Below are 21,733 nucleotides of genomic sequence, written 5' to 3' on the forward strand. Positions count from 1 at the left end.
GCGTGTACATGCCGTCGAGCCTTGGAGCACTGCGCAGCGAGCAGTTGCAGCATGTATCTCACTGTAATCATTGTCAACCGTCGCTGCAGAGATTCTCAGCCGCATAATAACTAAGCGGACATAATTTATCTCGACGTTACATTTTTTTAAAAATATATGTTCTTGTTTACACCTCCAATCGGCCACACAGCCTTGTGAGTGTGCGTAGTTGCAGCAGCATTGAGTATAGTCCGAGCAAACTCTGGGCCAGAGTTGGCATTCGGTGTGTCTCGTCAGCAGAGTGGGGCTTACTTAAACCGATGCTGGTGCACTGGCCAGTGTTTAAAGGCCAGGACCCTTTCCTAGTTCAACGGGATACTCGGCAAGACCTCACGCGTAATAGACATAATAAACATTGAGCGTCGTCGTGGAGAATATATGTAAACCAAATACATAAGCAGGCAATACGCCCCTTGTTGTCGTCTCTCCACGTAAAGAAATAAAAGTAGTAAAATCACAGGTGCGGGAGGCTGAAAAAAGAGCGAATCCAGAGTCGGTGCGCGAACGTCAACAATGATCATATCCGTAAATGACAATAAAAAGAGTGCAGGCCGGAACAAAATAAAAGTGTTTTCAAGTATCACGCAGACAAGTGTAGAGAGCGCTCTGCCTTTGTGTTTTATCCGTTAAAAAAACATCGGCGGTTCCTGGAGAAATGCTCTCCGGTCCTCTTGTCTTGTTGGTTTCGAGAGGAGAAGTACAACGAGGAACTGATGCACAACACAAGGGGTGCGAGAGCAATGAGACCCAGGGGACCGGAGGGACGTAGACTTCCAAACCGGTGGTCGTTGATGCCGCTGCTCTGTGTTTTCGCAGGGTGTCGCTGGCTCTCCAGGGCCTCTCGGGCCACAGGGGGTTCCCGTGAGTTGCTTTGACGAGCACCGAGACACACAGATACACACTGGCGCGGAATGATAACACACAGAGACACACTCACAGAGACACACAGAGACACACGGGCACGGAATGATAACACACAGAGACACACTCACAGAGACACACAGAGACACACAGGCACGGAATGATAACACACAGAGACACTCACAGAGACACACAGAGACACACTCACAGAGACACACAGAGACACACTCACAGAGACACACAGAGACACACTGGCACGGAATGATAACACACAGAGACACGCTCACAGAGACACACTCACAGAGACACACAGAGACACACAGGCACGGAATGATAACACACTGAGACACACTCAGAGAGACACACAGAGACACACTCACAGAGACACACAGAGACACACTGGCACGGAATGATAACACACAGAGACACACAGGCACGGAATGATAACACACAGAGACACGCTCACAGAGACACACAGAGACACACTCACAGAGACACACAGAGACACACTGGCACGGAATGATAACACACAGAGACACACTCACAGAGACACACAGAGACACACAGAGACACACTCACAGAGACACACAGACACTGGCACGGAATGATAACACACAGAGACACACAGAGACATGCTCACAGAGACACACAGAGGCACACTCACAGAGACACACAGAGACACACTGGCACGGAATGATAACACACAGAGACACACTCAGAGAGACACACAGAGACACACAGAGACACACTGGCACGGAATGATAACACACAGAGACACACTCAGAGAGACACACAGAGACACACTGGCACGGAATGATAACACACAGAGACACACTCACAGAGACACACAGAGACACACAGAGACACACAGAGACACACTGGCACGGAATGATAACACACAGAGACACACTCACAGAGACACACAGAAACACACTCACAGAGACACACAGAGACACACTGGCACGGAATGATAACACACAGAGACACACTCAGAGAGACACACAGAGACACACTGGCACGGAATGATAACACACAGAGACACACTCACAGAGACACACAGAGACACACTCACAGAGACACACAGAGACACACAGGCACGGAATGATAACACACAGAGACACACTCACAGAGACACACATACACACTCACAGAGACACACAGAGACACACTCAGAGAGACACACAGAGACACACAGAGACACACTGGCACGGAATGATAACACACAGAGATGCACTCACAGAGACACACAGAGACACACTCACAGAGACACACTCGGAGAGACACACAGAGACACACTGGCACGGAATGATAACACACAGAGACACACTCACAGAGAGACACAGAGACACACTCACAGAGACACACAGAGACACACAGAAACACACTGGCACGGAATGATAACACACAGAGACACACTCACAGAGACACACAGAGACACACTCAGAGAGACACACAGAGAGACACACAGACACACGCAAAGACACAGAGACCACGCTAACACACAGAGACAAAGACAATACAGACAAAGATCCCCCGTATAGCCTTAACAGACTGTTGGGGCAAGTGCTGTTAGCGAGCACCTATGAATGCCGGCACAGCACATGAGGGGGTGCATGGCCAACACCACACCCGGCCGCCTTTGTCTCCCGAGTGCTGATGTTTACACTGCTTCAAATGCTCGGGTCGCCGAGTTCGTAGCACAGTTCACTGACCACTACACTACCACTAAAACACACACACACATTGCATACCTGTCAACCCATATGGTTTACCCGTATTCTTGTACAGGGACATTTTTTTGTCTATTTGTTTGTGTTTCTCCCTTGTGATGGGACTTTTGTGGGATGAACGTTGAGATGTATAAGGGGCACGGGGGGACCAATAAGTTCGGAATTGGTCTGCAATAAGGTAGGGCACTGACAATGGGTTGACAGGTTTGCATATTCTTAAACATATTTACACAACGCAAGTAAATAGAGTAAAGCGTATACACCTGGTGGTGTGTTTCCCACCATACCCACCACACATAGCTCTCTCATATTTGTGTGCACATTCGCTTATGTGTTCAATTGTGTGTGTGTGTCTGTCCTCGCTGCACCTTAGGGGCTTCAAGGGCCACCTGGACCCAGAGGAGAGAAGGTGAGGCACGTCGAAAGGTCACATGACGCATCCTGTTTATCGATGGCACGCTCGCCTGTGTTGGCCTCAAAATGGTCTTCTTCTGTTCATAGCAGCAGATTACAGATGTAATTTTATAATTTGTTATACACTTAATCGTTTGTTCAGATGCAGAGTGGATCTCGTCCGTTGCTCCTTTAAAGGAGCGAAGACAGCGGAGTGTTTACGATGCGGTCAATCGTTTGAGATTCGTGGCCGCATTCGCAGGCCGCCGAATATTTGATGCGCCATTTGTGCATCAGGTGGCCGCATCGGCCATGCCCGGTCCTGATTCAGTTGATTGTCGACCATTGGCGGCTGGGAAGATTGAAATCGGGAGGTTCGACCATAGGGTCCTGTATGAGAAATGTTTAATTTTGACGCGGCCGCAGTCCGGACTTGCTTCTATCTCTCGCCGCTTATTTGTATTTGGGGAGTGGAGTGTTCAGTGGATATTTGTTCCTCCTTGGCAAGGAATATGTGTTCCCCACTGCTTATTTGTATCCCCGGTTTAGGGATACGAGTTCGGTTTAGGTTTTTGGGGTTAGGGTTTGAGGTTAAAATGAAGGTGCTTTATTGGTTAGGACCAAACATTGTATGGGAACACAATGAAAGCAAACTGAGCAACAATTTCACAATGTGTTGAAAAAATGGTTGTAAGATCACGGTTTTAGTTAAAACTCTGTGCCTGTGTGAGGACACTCCGGTCAGCCGATGGGAGAGGCGATGCTACATTGGCCCGAACTTTGTCCGATCGTTCGTCCGGTTGTTTGTCTCGCATGATGCCAACTCTGTCTTCACAGGGCGAACTGGGACCCAGGGGCCTGGACGGAGAAAGTGTGAGTATCGTGACAGAAGAGAGGTGGCTATTTTCCCCTTGAATAGCGGCTGATTGATTGATCGATTTGGTTGATGTTTGTCGTTCCGATAAAAAAAACCCTCGAGATTCAAAAGTAAGAGTAGGGTGTCGAGCGATTCACCACTAATCCGCAAAATTGTTCCACTTTCCAAAATTGCTTTCCTTGAGAGGACCTGACCTGACCTGTGTTTTTTTTTCTGTTTACATCAGATAAAGGGCTCATCCGGGCCTCCAGGACTAAAGGTGAGGAGGATAAGTGAGGGCTTTTTCTGAAACAGGATAGCCTCTACACCACACATGTGTGTGTGTGTGTATGACTTAAAATACACACAGCCTGGCACAGGCACCGTGGTGACGTCACCGCCACGTAGTGACGATTAGCGATTATTGTTATGACAATTATCTGAACCAGTCCGGGGCTTCCCCTAGGTCGATTCAGCCTCAAATGGCTAACCATCGAATTTTGGCTAACCATGGAACAAAGACAGTCACTGTATTGCGCACTTTCAGATGTGCTTCTGCAGCACGTCTGGAACACTCTTCATTCAGATATTAGGAAGCCACTGGAGCTACGCACTTTTAAATAATCGAGATTGAAAACTAATTTCTTTAGAACTGCATATTGTGCTTAGTGTATTGTCCTTCCCCCGCACCTCTGATTATCACGGTTGGCTACATACGGTGCAAAAGAAGTTGAACATACATACACATGCGTGTTAAGATCACCACGAGGGAGACCAAATGCGGCCGGGCTTGGTGCTGGCCACCCACTCCCTCGTGTGCCGTATCAGCCTTCATAGGTGCTGCAAGTTAACAGCACTTGCCCCAACAGTCTGTTAACATGTCTATATACGGGGGTGGTGGGGGGAAATCATTGTCTACGTGTATATTATATGCATATGAATCTATATTAATGTAATAATCCGTTGTCATTTACTTGTGGCTCTCCTGCGGGTTTTTTGGTTTATACCACGCGCCATTTGGCACGATGTCCGACGGTTCGCTTCACGTACCGGGAACTTCTTGAGGAGCTTTCCGCTTGGCGTCGAACGTCGCTCCGAACACCGCACGGTTCAACCGCAATACCAACTGCGAAAAAAAGACCTACGTGGCGGTTTCATTTGTCTTGTGTCAACCGCATCCTCTGGGCAGTCTCGGCTCACCCCGCCTGCGTGATGCTGTCGTTGCCAGGGAGACAGAGGACCCCCTGGACCACACGGCCCCAGTGGCGAGTCGGGCGAGGCTGGGCAAAAGGGCGACAAGGTGAACGATCTTCGCTATTGTCGCTCGACGAAGGAATCGTTTGTTCGGGCCGCCGGGAGCGGTGGCAACATTGCCGTGACAGAGGGATGAGTTTTTGGAATTTAAACATCTGATTCTTAAGGCAAATGTTGTATCCTTTTTTCTTCCGTGCAAACTAAAGTGACGTCCTCGGATGCCACGAGATGCCCGCTTTTGGTGGGGGAAAGCGCAGATGTGATGTCATTGTTATGTCATTTCCCGTGACGTCGTGCTTTTTTAATCAATCCAAAGCAGTATTTTATATCCTAGCCCGATTTCCTGATTTGACCTAAAAATCGCGACAGCTTGTGGAGACCTTCATCCAGCAGTGGATTGATCATGGTTGCTGCTGCTGCTTATGGTGGTACTGCTGATGAGGATGATGACCTTCACTTCATTATTACCAACTGCTGAATAAATTAAGAGCCTTACAATAACATCTGTATGCATTAGCCAGATTGTTTTGAGAAGCCCACATCCTACTATGGGAAGCAGTGCAAGTCACCGTGCGAGCCGAGCCAAGAGCAACAGACGTGGAAGCTGTGGGTTTCACGGGCAGTGACGCCAGCCGCTTGTTGCAGAAGTTCGTGGTTTGAGACCTGCGGCCGCCCTGGTTAATACTGCGATGGGTGTATAAACCAAAAATTGCGATCGTGCGGTCTGTCTTCACTGCAGAAGTTAAAGATCTCGTTGCTTTATTGGATAAAGAGTAGACCACGCGTGCTGGCATCATGATCTGAATTTGAAAAAGTTACCTGAAATTTACCTAATTGGGTAAAACTGTACAACACGCGGCAACATTGCCCCCTACTGGCAGACTATACACGTCTGTGAAGCATGGTCCCTGCGTGATGGCCTTAAGCTTTAAGAATGGCGGCAGTACCAAATGCATTGATTATTCATATTATTACTCTTCTCGTGCCGACGCTGCTGCCACCCTCTCCCCGCCTGTCGTCCGTGTCCTGTGCTGCAGGGCAGCATAGGAGCCGGGCTGCCTGGCGGTGTCGGGGCCAAGGGGGAACCCGGAGATCGGGTGAGCTGAGCCCACAACCCACGGTCACCACATGTCCTGGTTTCCCCAGGATCCTCCCCTTGCCGAGGACGCAGCTGCCGTCCTGGAATATCTGTGTCCTCCTACGTCATTAAAAGTCCTGGCTTTTGTTAGTTGCACAATAATAACAGCACTCCCGTCAAAGCAGTGCGTTCACATGTACAGTGAGGGAAAAGAGTATTTGATCCCTTGCTGATTTTGTATGTTTGCCCACTGACAAAGAAATGATCAGTCTATAATTTTAATGGTAGGTTTATTTGAACAGTGAGAGACAGAATAACAACAAAAAAATACAGAAAAACGCATGTCAAAAATGTTATAAATTGATTTGCATTTTAATGAGGGAAATAAGTATTTGACCCCTCTGCAAAACATGACTTAGTACTTGGTGGCAAAACTCTTGTTGGCATTCACAGAGGTCAGTCGTTTCTTGTAGTTGGCCACCAGGTTTGCACACATCTCAGGAGGGATTTTGTCCCACTCCTCTTTGCAGATCTTCTCCAAGTCATTAAGGTTTCGAGGCTGACATTTGGCAACTCGAACCTTCAGCTCCCTCCACAGATTTTCTATGGGATTAAGGTCTGGAGACTGGCTAGGCCACTCCAGGACCTTAATGTACTTCTTCTTGAGCCACTCCTTTGTTGCCTTGGCCATGTTTTGGGTCATTGTCATGCTGGAATACCCATCCACGATCCATTTTCAATGCCCTGGCTGAGGGAAGGAGGTTCTCACCCAAGATTTGACGGTACATGGCCCCGTCCATCGTCCCTTTGATGCGGTGAAGTTGTCCTGTCCCCTTAGCAGAAAAACACCCCCAAAGCATAATGTTTCCACCTCCATGTTTGACGGTGGGGATGGTGTTCTTGGGGTCATAGGCAGCATTCCTCCTCCTCCAAACACGGCGAGTTGAGTTGATGCCAAAGAGCTCCATTTTGGTCTCATCTGAACACAACAATTTCACCCAGTTGTCCTCTGAATCATTCAGATGTTCATTGACAAACTTCAGACGGGCATGTATAGGTGCTTTCTTGAGCAGGGGGACCTTGCGGGCGCTGCAGGATTTCAATCCTTCATGGTGTAGTGTGTAACCAATTGTTTTCCTGGTGACTATGGTCACAGCTGCCTTGAGATCATTGACAAGATCCTCCCGTGTAGTTCTGGGCTGATTCCTCACCGTTCTCACGATCATTGCAACTCCACGAGGTGAGATCTTGCATGGAGCCCCAGGCCGAGGGAGATTGACTGTTCTTTTGTGTTTCTTCCATTTGCGAATAATCGCACCAACTGTTGTCACCTTCTCACCAGCTGCTTGGCAATGGTCTTGTAGCCCATTCCAACCTTGTGTAGGTCTACAATCTTGTCCCTGATATCCTTGGAGAGCTCTTTGTTCTTGGCCATGGTGGAGAGTTTGGAATCTGATTGATTGATTGCTTCTGTGGACAGGTGTCTTTTATACAGGTAACAAGCTGAGATTAGAAGCACTCCCTTTAAGAGTGTGCTCCTAAACTCAGCTCGTTACCTGTATAAAAGACACCTGAGAGCCAGAAATCTTTCTGATTGAGAGAGGGTCAAATACTTATTTCCCTCATTAAAATGCAAATCAATTTATAACATTTTTGACATGCGTTTTTCCGTATTTTTTTGTTGTTATGTCTCTCATTGTTCAAATAAACCTACCATTCCAATTTTAGACTGATCATTTCTTTGTTAGTGGGCAAATGTACAAAATCAGCAGGGGATCAAATACGTTTTTCCCTTACTGTAGCTCTCCCTTACGCTGCTGTGAAATCTTCTTCCCATGATAACACCGCGTTTGGACTCTCCAGGCCCGTTGTCTCAAAAACTAGACTCGCCGATTTGTGAGGTGGTGGTGTTGGTGGTGGTGAGGTGTCGGACAACCACAGGGGTGTTGGAGCTGTTATGAAAGCGGCACGGAATTGTGGGTAGGGCCACTGATGTTGGTACCAAAGGCCACCGATTTGCCAAGGCGTAATTTCTGCCAGAAGAGTCCACAAGGTTCCGGGAATTGTGTTGGTAATAATGATGAGTTCACCATTCTAACTTGTATTGACCTGCTCAGTGGATTATAAAAATACACGGTACACTGATATAGGATTACTCTGGATATAAGTATGTTGTACTGCACTCTCATGGTAGTGGCTTACGCCAGTAATCCCTACTCCAAGCCAACCTAGCGGCCTTTAGGAAAATATCGAATGGCAAGTGAATCTCCAGATGTAGAGCAGAGTGCCGACGACATTGCATGACTGCTCCAAAAGCTCGTGTGTGTGTATGTACACGCACGCGCGTATGTATGTATACTTGCACACAGTAGCGTAGGGGTGGTTGGCATGGGCCCTGGTTCAAGGGATGCAATGGGACCCTCCACTGGTCCCCCGAGGAACTCGTGATTACATAAGCTCAGTGGGATCTCTCAACCAAGTTCAAGGTTCTGTTTTGAAAAATAAAATAAATATAAATTTAAACATCACGATTCATAACGGCAAAACATGTTTTGCTTGGGGATAGTGGAACCTAAGCCAAGCCAGCATGAAGAGTTGTTAAAATTATTTATTTTAAAACACTTTTTTTGTCATCGAATCATTGCAAAAAATGCATACATAAAATAACGATTTATTTCCTAAAAATGTTTTTTTTTATCAAGCTTTCCAACTTTGTAAGATAATACAGAACAGTTTTACCAACAAATGGAGTGCGAGAGTGGGGGGGGGGGGGGTAGGAGAAAATTTTTAGTTTTTAATCAAACTCCTCCGACTGTGGAAGGAGTACAGAGAGGGTGCGGGAGACGGAGCCATGTGAGGATCAGTGCCGTGCCCAACCGGCCCTGCGCCGTTCTTGGGCCACCAAACCGCCTTCTCGATGGTGGTGGTGGAAACGTAGCACGAGGGAGGAACGCCTCTCCGATGACATCTCTCAATTCCGCCGTTTGCCCTGCTTGAGCTGCCCTCTCCCGTTGCTCTCGTTTGCTCAGGGCCCCAACGGACCGCTGGGCCGGCCAGGTGACAAGGTAAGAACAGCGGCAGATACTTTCACAAATAAAATCAAAACCGTCGAGCCGTGGCAGCCTTAATATGCGCTCACCCATAGCGCTTGCCCCAACAGCCTGTGTAGCCCATTTGGGGGATCTGTGTGTGTGTGTGTGTGCGCGCAGGGTGAGCCAGGAGCCAAGGGCGATGCCGGAGAGCCAGGCCGCCCAGGGACTCCGGGCCCTGCCGGGCTCCGAGGGAAAGACGTGAGTGCTCAGTGTCAATTTTCCACCCCCGAGTGCACCCGGTGGATGGGAGACAGTCTCGGATATATCAGGTGCCATAGGCTTTCGCCTGCAAGGTGACCAGATGGCAGTGTCGCAATGGATTCTTGAATCTATCTGTGTGGAGCTTTGAGTGTTAACCCCTCATCAAGCAGCATCTGGCTTCGGGACCTGTGGGTGTCTGTGGGCGTTACATTATCTGTGTATTTGTTTCTTCCCCGTCCCCTGCAGGGTGAAAAAGGAGACGTGGGTACTCCCGGAGCGAAGGTGAGCGTCGCGTTGGTTAGCGCCAGGGATTCATTTCACCCCGCTTTGCCTGGCACCGGCAAACTCATAAAATATTTATATGCATGGCGCACCACATCCAGCATTCCTCTCGCTGCGGCTGCGGCTACAACAATTCCCGTGCCACCAACTTGAGTCTAGCAGCGCACCGGGAAAACATTCAGTGAGAAAATAAGCCCTGATTATTGGCCCCTCCCACCTGTTCTCCTTCCCTCCCACTCTCTCTGTGGCCGGCCTGTGTGTCTGTGGGAGTTAGGGTCTGGGTTAATGCTGTTGTGCCTGGCGGGGTCTGTTGCGGTCGGTGAAACGGAGGATCTAATGGACCGCCGCGTGCTCCCTGCGTGCTCCCCGCGTGCATCTGCGTTTGCCTGTCCATGCGTGGGTTCAAAAAGATTCTGGATTCTGGTTGTTTATGTTAATGTGATCTTGTGTCTTGATAGGGTGAAGGGGAGATGAGGCCGATGAGCACGAGGCGTGCTCGCGTGTGTGGGTGAACTGCTCTGTGTATGTGCATTTATGTGTGCTCGCTAACAGCACTTGCCCCCAACAGTCTGTGTTTTCTTTTTTGCATGAATAAATGGGGAGTGGAAGTGTAATGGTCGGTGCAACACACTACGAAACCGGCGCCCCGAGTTCGATTCCTGCTCACGGTCAGCTATTGTTGGCCTCAAATGAGTACCAACCTTTGTCTGGGGAGACAAAGGTTGCCGGGCATGGTGTTGGCCACCCACCCCCTCATGTGCCACGCCAGCCTTTCAAAGGTGCTCGCTAACAGCACTTGGCCTAACAGTCTGTTCAGGCAATATGGGAGAATCTTTGTTTTTCTACGTGTGTGTGGGCGCGTGTCTGTGTGTGTACGACAGGGAGATGCTGGTCCTGACGGAGACTCTGGACCCAGAGGGCTCCGGGTAAGGCACCTCCTACTCCGCGGCCCTGCCCCTTTGCCGTTCATTGGGTCCTTGCCTAGAAAGGCCTGGCAGCTCACCGGCGGCGTTGGTTGAAGCCAGCTGATGAGACAATGAATGTCAAAAACGGTCCAGAAGTCTGCTGGTATCAAACCAGTGGAGAAGGCTGCGTGGCCAATGAGATTTTATATAAAAAAATATATATATGCTTGGAGAGACGAATATTTGGAAGGAGGCATATTTATTTATATTTTTTCCCACCGCTGGCTTATGTCATCGTTTACACAACGTTGTGTTTGTCTATGAAGGGTCCGGCAGGGCTCAACGGTGCCCCCGGAGCGAAAGGGGACAAGGGGGAGCTGGGCTTGCTTGGGCGCGACGTAAGCACTCGCTCGGATCTCCCTCGTCTGCCCACATCCCCTGCGTTCATTCACGCACAGTCAATCGCTCACTTGTACACTCGCACAGTCACTCGCACAGTCACATGCACAGTCACGCGCTCACCCGTACAATCGCACATTCGCACAATCGCAACGCTCACTTGTACACTTTCAAAGTCACACACTCACTTGTACACTCGCACACTCACTTGCATGTTCACACACTCGCTCGCTTGTGCATTTTGTACACTCACAGTCACACTCCCTTGTACACTTACATGCTTGCAAACTTGCTTCTAATGCGCGTGCGTTCATTTGTATGTTCGTAGGCTGACTTGTAAGTGCGCACGCTCGCACACTCATTTGTACGCCTGTAAGCTCGCACGCTTGCTTGACAACCTCCGCACTCGTGCGCTCGCACGTTCACACAACCCCTATGACGTCGCGTACGCTGCCCTTTGATCTCCAATCCCTGGTGGCCTTTTCACATCCAGTGTCGCTGCCGACAGGATGCCCTTTCCTTGATCTCCTCTCTACCTTTGTTTCGTCCCCGGCTGGATAAACACCCTGCTGCTCTACGATGATTGTCTACTTTTCCATAGCATGTGTGCGTGCACACGCAAGTATAAGCACTGCGTGCGGAGATGCGTATGTATGTAAGTGCTCGCTAACAGCACTTGCACCAACCGTCTGTTGAGGCTATACTGGGGATCGTTGTATTTGTCTGTGTTGTGTGGGGGACAGGAGTGTAGCGGTTAGTGCGCTGTGCTACGAACCAGGCGAACTGAGTTCGGTTCCCGCTAATGGTCACCAACACGAATGACAAGTATCTGAATCGGTCCTGGGCCTCCCCTAGGTCGACTTAGCCTTAAATGAGCACCTGGCGTGATGTGTACACATCACCACCCGGGAAAAAAGGCGGCTATGCGTGGTGCTGGCCACCCACCCCCTCGTGTGCCGTGCCGGCCTTCATAGGTGGTCGCTCACAGCATTAATCCCAAAAGTCTGTTAGTGGTGCAGTGATTGGCGCATGGCTCTATGAACCCGGCGAACTTGAGTTTGACTCCTTAACATAATTGCCGATTGATAGTGGAAACTATTCAACCCCCACACCCTATAGATTGGCTCGGCCTTAAAATGCCCACCCAATACCCGGCCACTGTTTGTAAACATCAGCTTGTGGGGCGACAAGGGTGGCCTGTGCGTGGTCCTGGCCACAACACCCCAGCGTGGCCTCTAGCAGCCTTCAGTGTTCGCTAGCAGCGCCTGCCGTCCGTTACCGCAGTGCACATTCAAGATGCCCGTGACGTCATTCGCGAGAGTTAGGCCCGTTGTGCGCCGGCGTCATGGTGCAGACTTGCCAAGTTCGAAAAAGACACCGCGAATCACTTGACAGGGATCACGCACAGCAGCAGTCATTGCCCAATACTTCATCAGAATCTGAATTTTTTTTATACTGGAGGAATCCGATTGGCTATAAAGCTCTTTTCCCCAGCTGTCCAGTAGGGGCGGGTAAGAACGTTACGACAACAAACAGTACAAAAACACACGATAGTCGTGCAAGTCCAAGAAAGGTAAACAAATCACTCAAACACAAACAAATACAACACGAAACCATCCCATATCCTACCAGGCAAAGCCCACTGAGGTATTAACTTATTTTTCAGAAGTGACCCGGCTATCACGAGTGATAGCTCAAACAAAGTGGCGCCATCACCCTGGCCTCCTCTGAGTTCACACAAGATCCACGTGCTCCAACAGGCTGTTATATTTTGTCTCTCTTTGTAGCCTTTTTGCCCACTGCATGATAACGCCACTGCCATGGGTTAGGTCCCTCGACACGCTGATCAGTTGCACGTGTGCCCTTATCTACAATCAGAGCATTGCTTCGGGCCTTGCTCTATATCAACTTAGTCTAAAATTGGGTACCGAGTGCATTGTGTGAAAAATAGTACCGGGGATATAAGGATGGCCACGTATGTATGGTGGCTGGCTACATGTCTTGTGCCGACCTCAACAGGTGTTCTCGAACGACACTTAACTCCCGTGATCCGTGAGGCTAAGCTGGGACCTTTGTGTGTTTTCCTTTCCGTGCATGTGTGTGTGTGTGCGCGCGTGTGTAGAGGAGCGGTAGTGTCGCGGCTAGCGCGCTGCGCTACGATTCCGGCGACCTGGGTTCGATTCTCGCTCACGGCCAACACCAGTGACGATTATCTGAACCGGTCCTGGAGCTCCCGTAGATCGACTCAGCCTCCAATGAGTACCTGGTGCGGTGTGTAAACATCGCCACTGGGGAGACAAAGGCGGTCGGGCATGGTGCTGGCCACCCACCCCCTCGTGTGCCGTTCTGGCCTTCATAGGTGCTCGCTAACAGCACTTGCCCCTACAGTCTGTTAAGGCGACACGGGGGATCTTTGTTTTGGTCGTGTGCAGGGGGCTGATGGCCAGGCGGGGACAAAGGGTGCCAAAGGAGAGATGGTAACACTGTCGCACTCCCACATGCTGAATCCTCACTACAGATTTAATTAACTCTTGCCCCATAGTAAATGTATGCTAATTGTCAACTGCCTCATAAGTTTCATTCATGGTAATAAACGTGTGTGGTTTTTTTTTTCCCAGGGAGACGCAGGAATTCCAGGCCCACCAGGGAAAATTGTAAGTTTGAAATCTAGTTTCTGTTGTTGCCTTTAATTTCCAATCGTACTGTCGGTGGCCACGCCATGAGACGGCGTCCACTTGGAACTCTCGCAGAGCAGAGCATCGCCCAGTGGTAGAGGATTGCCCATGGAAGGAGGTATCGCAGAACTACTACCGAGACAGTATTTGATGATGATGATGCTGCTGCTGCGTTGGGAGCGGTGCAAAAGGACAATGAAGAAATTTAAAAAAAACTCAACACATTTGCCAATAACACTGTGGCCTCGATAGATAATTTATATAATAGGTGAAGTTCTAGGCAATGGCACTTCTTCAAAGTAGTTTTTAACGTGTCATGAAGCAGGGCCGTTGCCCAAAACGTTGGCTGTTATATATTGTTTCTTTCAAACACAAGATGTTTTTGACTTTTTTTATTCTGAGACACTCTTCACGGTGACCTCTGCTCCACAATCGGGGGTACTGGATTTTTCCCATAATGCCCCGTACCAAGAAATGTTCTTCACATATCAATCTCCAATTAGCACGGTTGGCTACGTACGATGCGAAAGAAGTTCAACATACACACATATAATCAAACTGATCGTTGTAATCTTCGGTGCTGGAGATTAGCCAATTTAAACAAAACGTTTTTGTTTATGCGTTGGTGTTTTATTTGGACGGTCGTTGGTGACACTTGAGGGGAACCCGTTTGGAATCGGGATTGGTTGAAGCCGACACTCGCTGCCCACATCTCCACAGTGCCGACTCATTTCACGAGTGATGTTGCAGTTTAATCAATTTCATGAGCCCTGAACCTTTATCAACTCGTGAATCCTTAAAACTATTAACATTTGAACTTGTGATCTTGAAACCTGTGAACTCGCACACTTTTTAACTTGTGTCCTTGTCAACCGAAATTACCGTCAACTTGTGAACCTTTGTGCCGCAGGTGGAAATCGAGAAAACAGTCGCTGGAGAAAAGGGCGAGAAGGTGGGAGAGAGCGCTGCCCTTGTGGGCCTCTCACCTCATCACCCTCACAGACTTCACATTCACCCCTCTCACCTCATCGTGCCCTCACAGACCTCGCATCAATTCCTCTCACCTCATCGACCCTCACAGACCTCGCATGAATGCCTCTCACCTCATCACCCTCACACCTCGCATCAATGCCTCTCACCTCATCACCCTCACAGACTTCACATTCACCCCTCTCACCTCATTGTACCCTCACACCTCGCATCAATCCCTCTCACCTCATCACCCTCACAGACCTCGCATCAATCCCTCTCACCTCATCACCCTCACACCTCGCATCAATCCCTCTCACCTCATCATCCTCACAGACCTCGCATCAATCCCTCTCACCTCATCACCCTCACACCTCACATCAATCCCTCTCACCTCATCACCCTCACACCTCGCATCAATCCCTCTCACCTCATCGTGCCCTCACACCTCGCATCAATCCCTCTCACCTCATCACCCTCACAGACTTCACATTCACCCCTCACCTCATCACCCTCACAGACCTCGCATCAATCCCTCTCACCTCATCACCCTCACAGACCTCGCATCAATCCCTCTCACCTCATTACCCTCACACCTCGCATCAATCCCTCTCACCTCATCACCCTCACAGACCTCGCATCAATCTCTCTCACCTCATCACCCTCACACCTCGCATCAACCGCTCTCACCTCATCACCCTCACAGACCTCGCATCAATCCCTCTCACCTCATCACCCTCACACCTCGCATCAATCCCTCTCACCTCATCACCCTCACAGATCTCGCATCAATCCCGCTCACCTCATCACCCTCACACCTCGCATCAATCCCTTTCACCTCATCACCCTCACAGACTTCACATTCACCCCTCTCACCTCATCACCCTCACAGACCTCGCATCAATCCCTCTCACCTCATCACCCTCACAGACCTCGCATCAATCCCTCTCACCTCATCACCCTCACAGACCTCGCATCAATCCCTCTCACCTCATCACCCTCACAGACCTCGCATCAACCGCTCTCACCTCATCACCCTCACACCTCGCATCAATCCCTCTCACCTCATCACCCTCACACCTCGCATCAATCCCTCTCACCTCATCACCCTCACAGATCTCGCATCAATCCCGCTCACCTCATCACCCTCACACCTCGCATCAATCCCTTTCACCTCATCACCCTCACAGACTTCACATTCACCCCTCTCACCTCATCACCCTCACAGACCTCGCATCAATCCCTCTCACCTCATCACCCTCACAGACCTCGCATCAATCCCTCTCACCTCATCACCCTCACAGACCTCGCATCAATCCCTCTCACCTCATCACCCTCACAGACCTCGCATCAACCGCTCTCACCTCATCATCCTCACACCTCGCATCAATCCCTCTCACCTCATCACCCTCACAGACCTCGCATCAATCCCTCTCACCTCATCACCCTCACAGACCTCGCATCAATCCCTCTCACCTCATCACCCTCACAGACCTCGCATCAATCCCTCTCACCTCATCACCCTCACAGACCTCGCATCAACCGCTCTCACCTCATCATCCTCACACCTCGCATCAATCCCTCTCACCTCATCACCCTCACAGACCTCGCATCAATCCCTCTCACCTCATCACCCTCACAGAGCTCGCATCAATCCCTCTCACCTCATCACCCTCACAGATCTCGCATCAATCCCTCTCACCTCATCGACCCTCACAGACCTCGCAATCACCTCATCATGCCCTCACAGACTTCACATCCACCCCTCTCACCTCATCATGCCCTCACAGATTTCACATCCACCCCTCTTTCACTTCATCGGTGTGAGCTCTGAGTTGACAGAGTAATACTGGCTAATATTATTATAGTCTAAGGTACAGGGTAGTGTATAGTAACGCAGTGTATAATTCAATGTTGGGGTCTGTCTATGGCAGTTTATAAAATAATACAAAAATTAGTTGGAGGCATATTATAATAATTTTTGCGACATAGAAGTGTAATGTATGATGACTTATTGTTAGTGGCTCAGCTTATTGGAGAGTATATTGAGTATATTGATTATATTGATGTAGTTTATATTTGTTTTTTTCACGTCGGTTTATTGTATGGTAGTAGGGTAGTTGCAGTTCTTTAGCGTCAATATACTAAATGCCTCTGTTGATATGTATACTCAGCTTACTGGAGAGTATATTGAGTATATTAATGATATTGATGTAGTTTACATTTTAGTTTTTTATCGATTCACTATATGATAGTGATTATATAGTGTAGTGTATACCCAGTTGCTTAATGTTAATAGCTCAGCTTATTGGATAATATATTGTGTACATTGATAATATTGATGTAGTTTATATTTAGTTCTTTCACATCAGTTTATTGTATGATAGTTTGGTAGTTGCAGTTCTTTAGCGTCAATATACTAAATGCCTCTGTTGATATGTAAACTCTGACTTTAACATAGCCACTTCCGTGACCAGTTACATGCTAATTCCTCACATTAACATCATGCTAATCTCCCAGTTACATGCTAATTTGTGACTTTAACATCCTGTTAATCTCTCACATTAACATAGCTACTTCAATGCTAAATTCTTCTGTTGATATGTAAACTCCTTTGTCAAGGCGCTCTGCTCCTCCCACCCAGCTTAAAATTCGCTGCCAAGCTTAGCAGTGTTCATTGGAGCGCTGTCTTTCCGACAGCTCTGTTTCTTCACCTGAGGAAGGCTACTTGTGTTGTGGCCGAAACGTCGTGAGAATTTTATTTTATTATGTTAGATTTTATTATTTTATTATTTACGTGACTTTACCGAAAGAACCAAGAAGATTAATCCCTGCAGTCACGAAAGCTTTAAATCGAAATTTAACACTGGCTAATCACGCCACTGACTTATTTAAGTGATTCGCTGCGTGACTTGCGTGCGCATTATAGATCGGACTTGGAAATAATCATTATTATTTCCATTGTCGAGTGAGCAGGCCATGTGTTTAGAATGATGTTGTCATCGCCTTTGTTTTCTCTGGTTCGTGACAAGACGCACTTCGTTTAATTTAATTCCTAGCACCAGGGCCAATGCCACCCCGCTACATACGAATTATAATGTTCATGTTATGTATTTTTTTATCCCAGTTTTATTCCAATTATGTAATTTGCCCATTGTGTCGTGAGACAAAAAGGAATCCACATTTTCCGTTTGGAAATTTCCATTGTGGTCGGACAATGGCGCCGGATGATGGCGTCATCACAGACCTACTTCTTGAAGCTGCTCCAACATGTTCATGTTCATCGCACGTTGATCAAACCAAAATGTTTAACTTTTCAGAGCTGAAGAACAGAAAAACATAGGGTTTGTTTTGTAGAGTCATTCGTGACCGGGTTGAGACAATAGATTCACTGCGCTTGAGAGCCGAGATTAATCACAAGCAGCTGAAATCCGGATTTGAACCCGAAATCTTGGCAGTGCCGGCTCAGTGCTTTGACCCCTTACGCTTTTTCCACTGTACATCTGGAGCCGTGTCGGGGCCACGCCGAGCCAGCCCCGCACGGCACGCGCCTGCTTGTTTTTCCACTGCAGAACCGTCGGCGTGTTGCTGGAGAATGTTTCAACACGATAGCGCGTTCGTTAAAAGATGTCGAATTATTACAGTCGCACGCACTGAAGGAGTCGAGACGCTTGTAGGCGATATGGTGACGCGGTGATGCCATGTCCTTTTATAACGTTTCCCGACGTGTGTCCATGTGACCGTGTGTCTGTGCGTCCGTGCATACAGGGAGACCTCGGGGATCCCGGCGAGGACGGCATTAATGGAGCCAAGGGGGACCGGGGATCAGTGGGGCCCGTGGGGGACCGGGTAACCCCCCCCGCCCCCCTCCCGCCTCCCCCGCCGCCCTCCCCCCCCCACCCCCCCTCCTCTTCTCCCCTTAACCGACGCCGACGCAACACTGCGAGTTGAAAAGCCGAACACGAGAAACCAAGACGAGGGCCCATTTTAGAAGTGCCACAGTGCGGCCACTTTCACCGTGGCATGACATCGCCTAGGGTTTTGCGGTCGTGCTGCTGTGTGGCTGCACTGACGTGTGTTGGGGTTGTAGCGTGTTGTTCGGCACGACGTCCCTACGCCTCCGCTCCAGTTGCTCAAGATGCCCCGAAAATGCGAAGCGAAATGTCAGACTTCAGACCGAACAGCACACCGGTACAACCTGAAAGGACATTGGAGAAGTTTAGGCGGAGATAAGTTGAATAAGCTCTCTTTAGCATCTGCATTTCTTCTTTCTCTCTTCACCAGGGCCCTGAAGGACCTCCTGGGCCTCCAGGAACAAGGGTAAGGTTCTGTTGCACAAACGCGCACAACAACAACTGCCATTCGCCACGTCAACACGACGCTTGTGCCAGGCCATGTGCACACTCACATACGCACACACACCAAAACGCACGCACACACTCATCCAGAGCCGCACGCACGCACATACACACGCACGCAGACACAGACTATAAATTCACATCAACTGAGGGGTGTTCTGACAAACGAAAACTTGTATTAAGTGTAAGACATAAGCGAATTGATTTCAATGTGCCATCCATCTGTGGGTGCATGATACAATAACAAGGTAGAAAAATCATGCACATGCATGGACCCTTGAACAATTCATAGCGTGCATTTGTCCCTGTAAATATTTACTTGACAATGTTAACTTGAACTCTCCACGCCGCGCAACGAGATGACATCATGTGCCATATGACATGTAACGTCACGCATACTGATGTCATAGCCTAGAAACCAATCTCTTGCAGGCCATGTTGCACTGACTCGGTGATTTTACACACTTCACTGCGCTCCCGTGCCAGGATTGATTATTATTTGATGTATGTAATGGATTCACGTGACCTCTGCAGCCACTGGCGGCGCTACGGTCACCACATTCGAAAAAATATATGATCTTGACCCAAATTGTGATGATTTGAGCGGGGGGGTGAAGGCAGGGGGGAGTGGTTGCATGTTGAACTTTCGGTGGCGTGTGTTGTGTTGTTCGCTCCTCGCGTGTTCCTCCTAACGGTGCGCTGCTCGCCTTGTTGGCGCTCGTCCACCAGGGTGACTCGGGAGAGCGAGGACCCTCTGGGGAAAAGGTACATGCATGTGCTTGCATGTGCATGCGTGTCCACGTGTGTGCGTCTGTGTTGTGCATGGGGAGTACTAGTGCTACAGTTGGCGCGCTGCGCTACGAACCCGGCGACCCGAGCTCGATTGCCGCTCACGGCCCAACACCAATGACGATTATCTAAATCGTTCCTGGGCCTCCTCTAGGTCGACTCGGCCTCAACTGAGTACCTGGTGTCATGTGTAAACATTGCCACGGGGGAGACAAAGGCGGCCGGGCGTGGTGCTGGCCACTCACCCCCTCGTGTGCCGTGCCGGCCTTCATAGGTGCACTCGCACCAGGATAACGAGCGCCAATCAGCAGTCTCCCGGTCTTTGTGGAAGGCCTGAATTGTTGTGACGTGATCGCCGTCGATCTTCGTGTCCGAAGATCACGCCGCCGACGGTCTCGTGTGTCATGTGCGCGGCTGCGGCCATGCCGTCCGTTGCGTGAACGGGTTTTCCTCCCACATTGGTTGCAACCGGTAGCTTGGTATTTGAGGAAGGGCGGGAGGTTGCCTGTCGATACTCAAGTGGTTGACGAAGTTGTCTTTCTTCTTGTCTCGTGGAGCGACGTGGTTTCTCCAATTTGGCCACGTTGTGTATCAAAATAAAACTCGCACCAACAACAACAACAACAGTGACAACGAGGCCTGTCATCATCATCGCGGTTCATGGGCAGATACACCGAAGGTGTCCACTGCACATTCGTTATTTTCCACATTTCTCTGTCTTGTGCCGGTGTGCCCAAGCAGTGCCACATTTTTCAGGCACCAATCTCTTCATGCCGTCGTCAAGCCACTCTCCGTGAGGCCTTCGTCTCTTTCGGGTTCCTGAATTTTTTTTAACGCAATTTAAATTTTCCTGTTGTTAACCATCCTCCGTATGTGTCCAATTGGTGCCAGTTTCCTTCTCATCACTGCCTGCATCAGGTCTTCTCTATGTGCAACCTTTTTCTTACTACTTCGTAGGGGTATTATTGTAATATATAAATATGTTAAATATCCCACACAGCATGATGGGACGTACAATGCAGTGCGAGCCCTGGAGAGTTGGGAGGGGGGGGGGACACGCGTGGCACCGGACCTGGCGATGTTGAGTTCCCCGTGTTTGACCCGTGCCGCTTCTGGTGACAGGGAGAAAGAGGAGCGTCTGGCGTGGACGGCAGGAACGGAATCGATGGGAAGGACGGGCTGCCTGGGCCTCCCGGGACCAGGGTGAGTCGTGCCGGCTCGCTCGCTTGGAGACGCGCGATGTAAGGACGTACGGGCGGGCGGGCGGGCGAACACAGCGTCGTAGTAGCTTGCGAGCGTGCAGGCGGTGCAGCTGCACCGGGGCCCATGGGCTGGGGTGGGGGGGTGCCAAGGTGCAGGGCTATGAATACGGCGGGAGGTGGAAGCCAACAAACAGACAGACAAACAGGCAAAGAAGCAGACAGAGATTTGAACTTAATTGAGACAGATTGCTGAGTTTAGACACAGACATAATAATAATAATAATAAATATATCCAAGTGTAAATTCAAGATATGTATGTTTAAATGTAACCACTTGTCTATACTTTGCACGCACTGGATGTTAGTGATTTGAACACTCTTGGATCGCCAAATATTAATATCGAACATTCTAATTGTTGCATGTTAATTTTCATGTCAACATTTGCAGCCAGTCAAAATTACAGCTTGTGCAACGGGAGGTTAAATAAAAGACTCCGGGCCAATGGGAGGTGAAGTACGTACAATTGCCATTGATGCCATTCTTACAGCACAAAGGCTCTCGTGTGAGCTGAACAGAACGGCTCCAACTTGAGTCTACTGGAGAGCTGGCTGACGGGTACAAACCCTGGGCAGTGACCGGCAATGACTTTC

At 49.3% G+C, this 21,733-nt stretch overlaps 1 protein-coding gene across 4 annotated transcripts in view; it reads left to right on the top strand.

Annotated features, from left to right (window-relative positions):
- The window catches only part of COL7A1 (collagen type VII alpha 1 chain), a 131,036-nt gene that overhangs the window by 60,196 nt on the left and 49,107 nt on the right, over positions 1-21,733 (top strand). For all 4 annotated transcript variants that reach the window (XM_076072111.1, XM_076072112.1, XM_076072113.1 and 1 more), the window contains exons 40-57: positions 856-900; positions 3,004-3,039; positions 3,861-3,896; positions 4,127-4,159; positions 5,108-5,179; positions 6,171-6,230; positions 9,241-9,276; positions 9,421-9,501; positions 9,751-9,786; positions 10,668-10,712; positions 11,018-11,089; positions 13,523-13,567; positions 13,709-13,744; positions 14,676-14,717; positions 18,503-18,583; positions 19,019-19,054; positions 19,822-19,857; positions 21,004-21,084. In XM_076072111.1, the coding sequence (XP_075928226.1) occupies positions 856-900; positions 3,004-3,039; positions 3,861-3,896; positions 4,127-4,159; positions 5,108-5,179; positions 6,171-6,230; positions 9,241-9,276; positions 9,421-9,501; positions 9,751-9,786; positions 10,668-10,712; positions 11,018-11,089; positions 13,523-13,567; positions 13,709-13,744; positions 14,676-14,717; positions 18,503-18,583; positions 19,019-19,054; positions 19,822-19,857; positions 21,004-21,084 (909 nt within the window). The remainder of the gene's footprint in view (positions 1-855; positions 901-3,003; positions 3,040-3,860; positions 3,897-4,126; positions 4,160-5,107; positions 5,180-6,170; positions 6,231-9,240; positions 9,277-9,420; positions 9,502-9,750; positions 9,787-10,667; positions 10,713-11,017; positions 11,090-13,522; positions 13,568-13,708; positions 13,745-14,675; positions 14,718-18,502; positions 18,584-19,018; positions 19,055-19,821; positions 19,858-21,003; positions 21,085-21,733) is intronic.

This window comes from Petromyzon marinus, chromosome 36, assembly GCF_048934315.1.
Source record: "Petromyzon marinus isolate PM22_M1 ecotype Great Lakes invasive population chromosome 36, UKy_Petmar_22M1.pri1.0, whole genome shotgun sequence".
NCBI classification, from domain to species: Eukaryota; Metazoa; Chordata; class Hyperoartia; order Petromyzontiformes; family Petromyzontidae; genus Petromyzon; species Petromyzon marinus.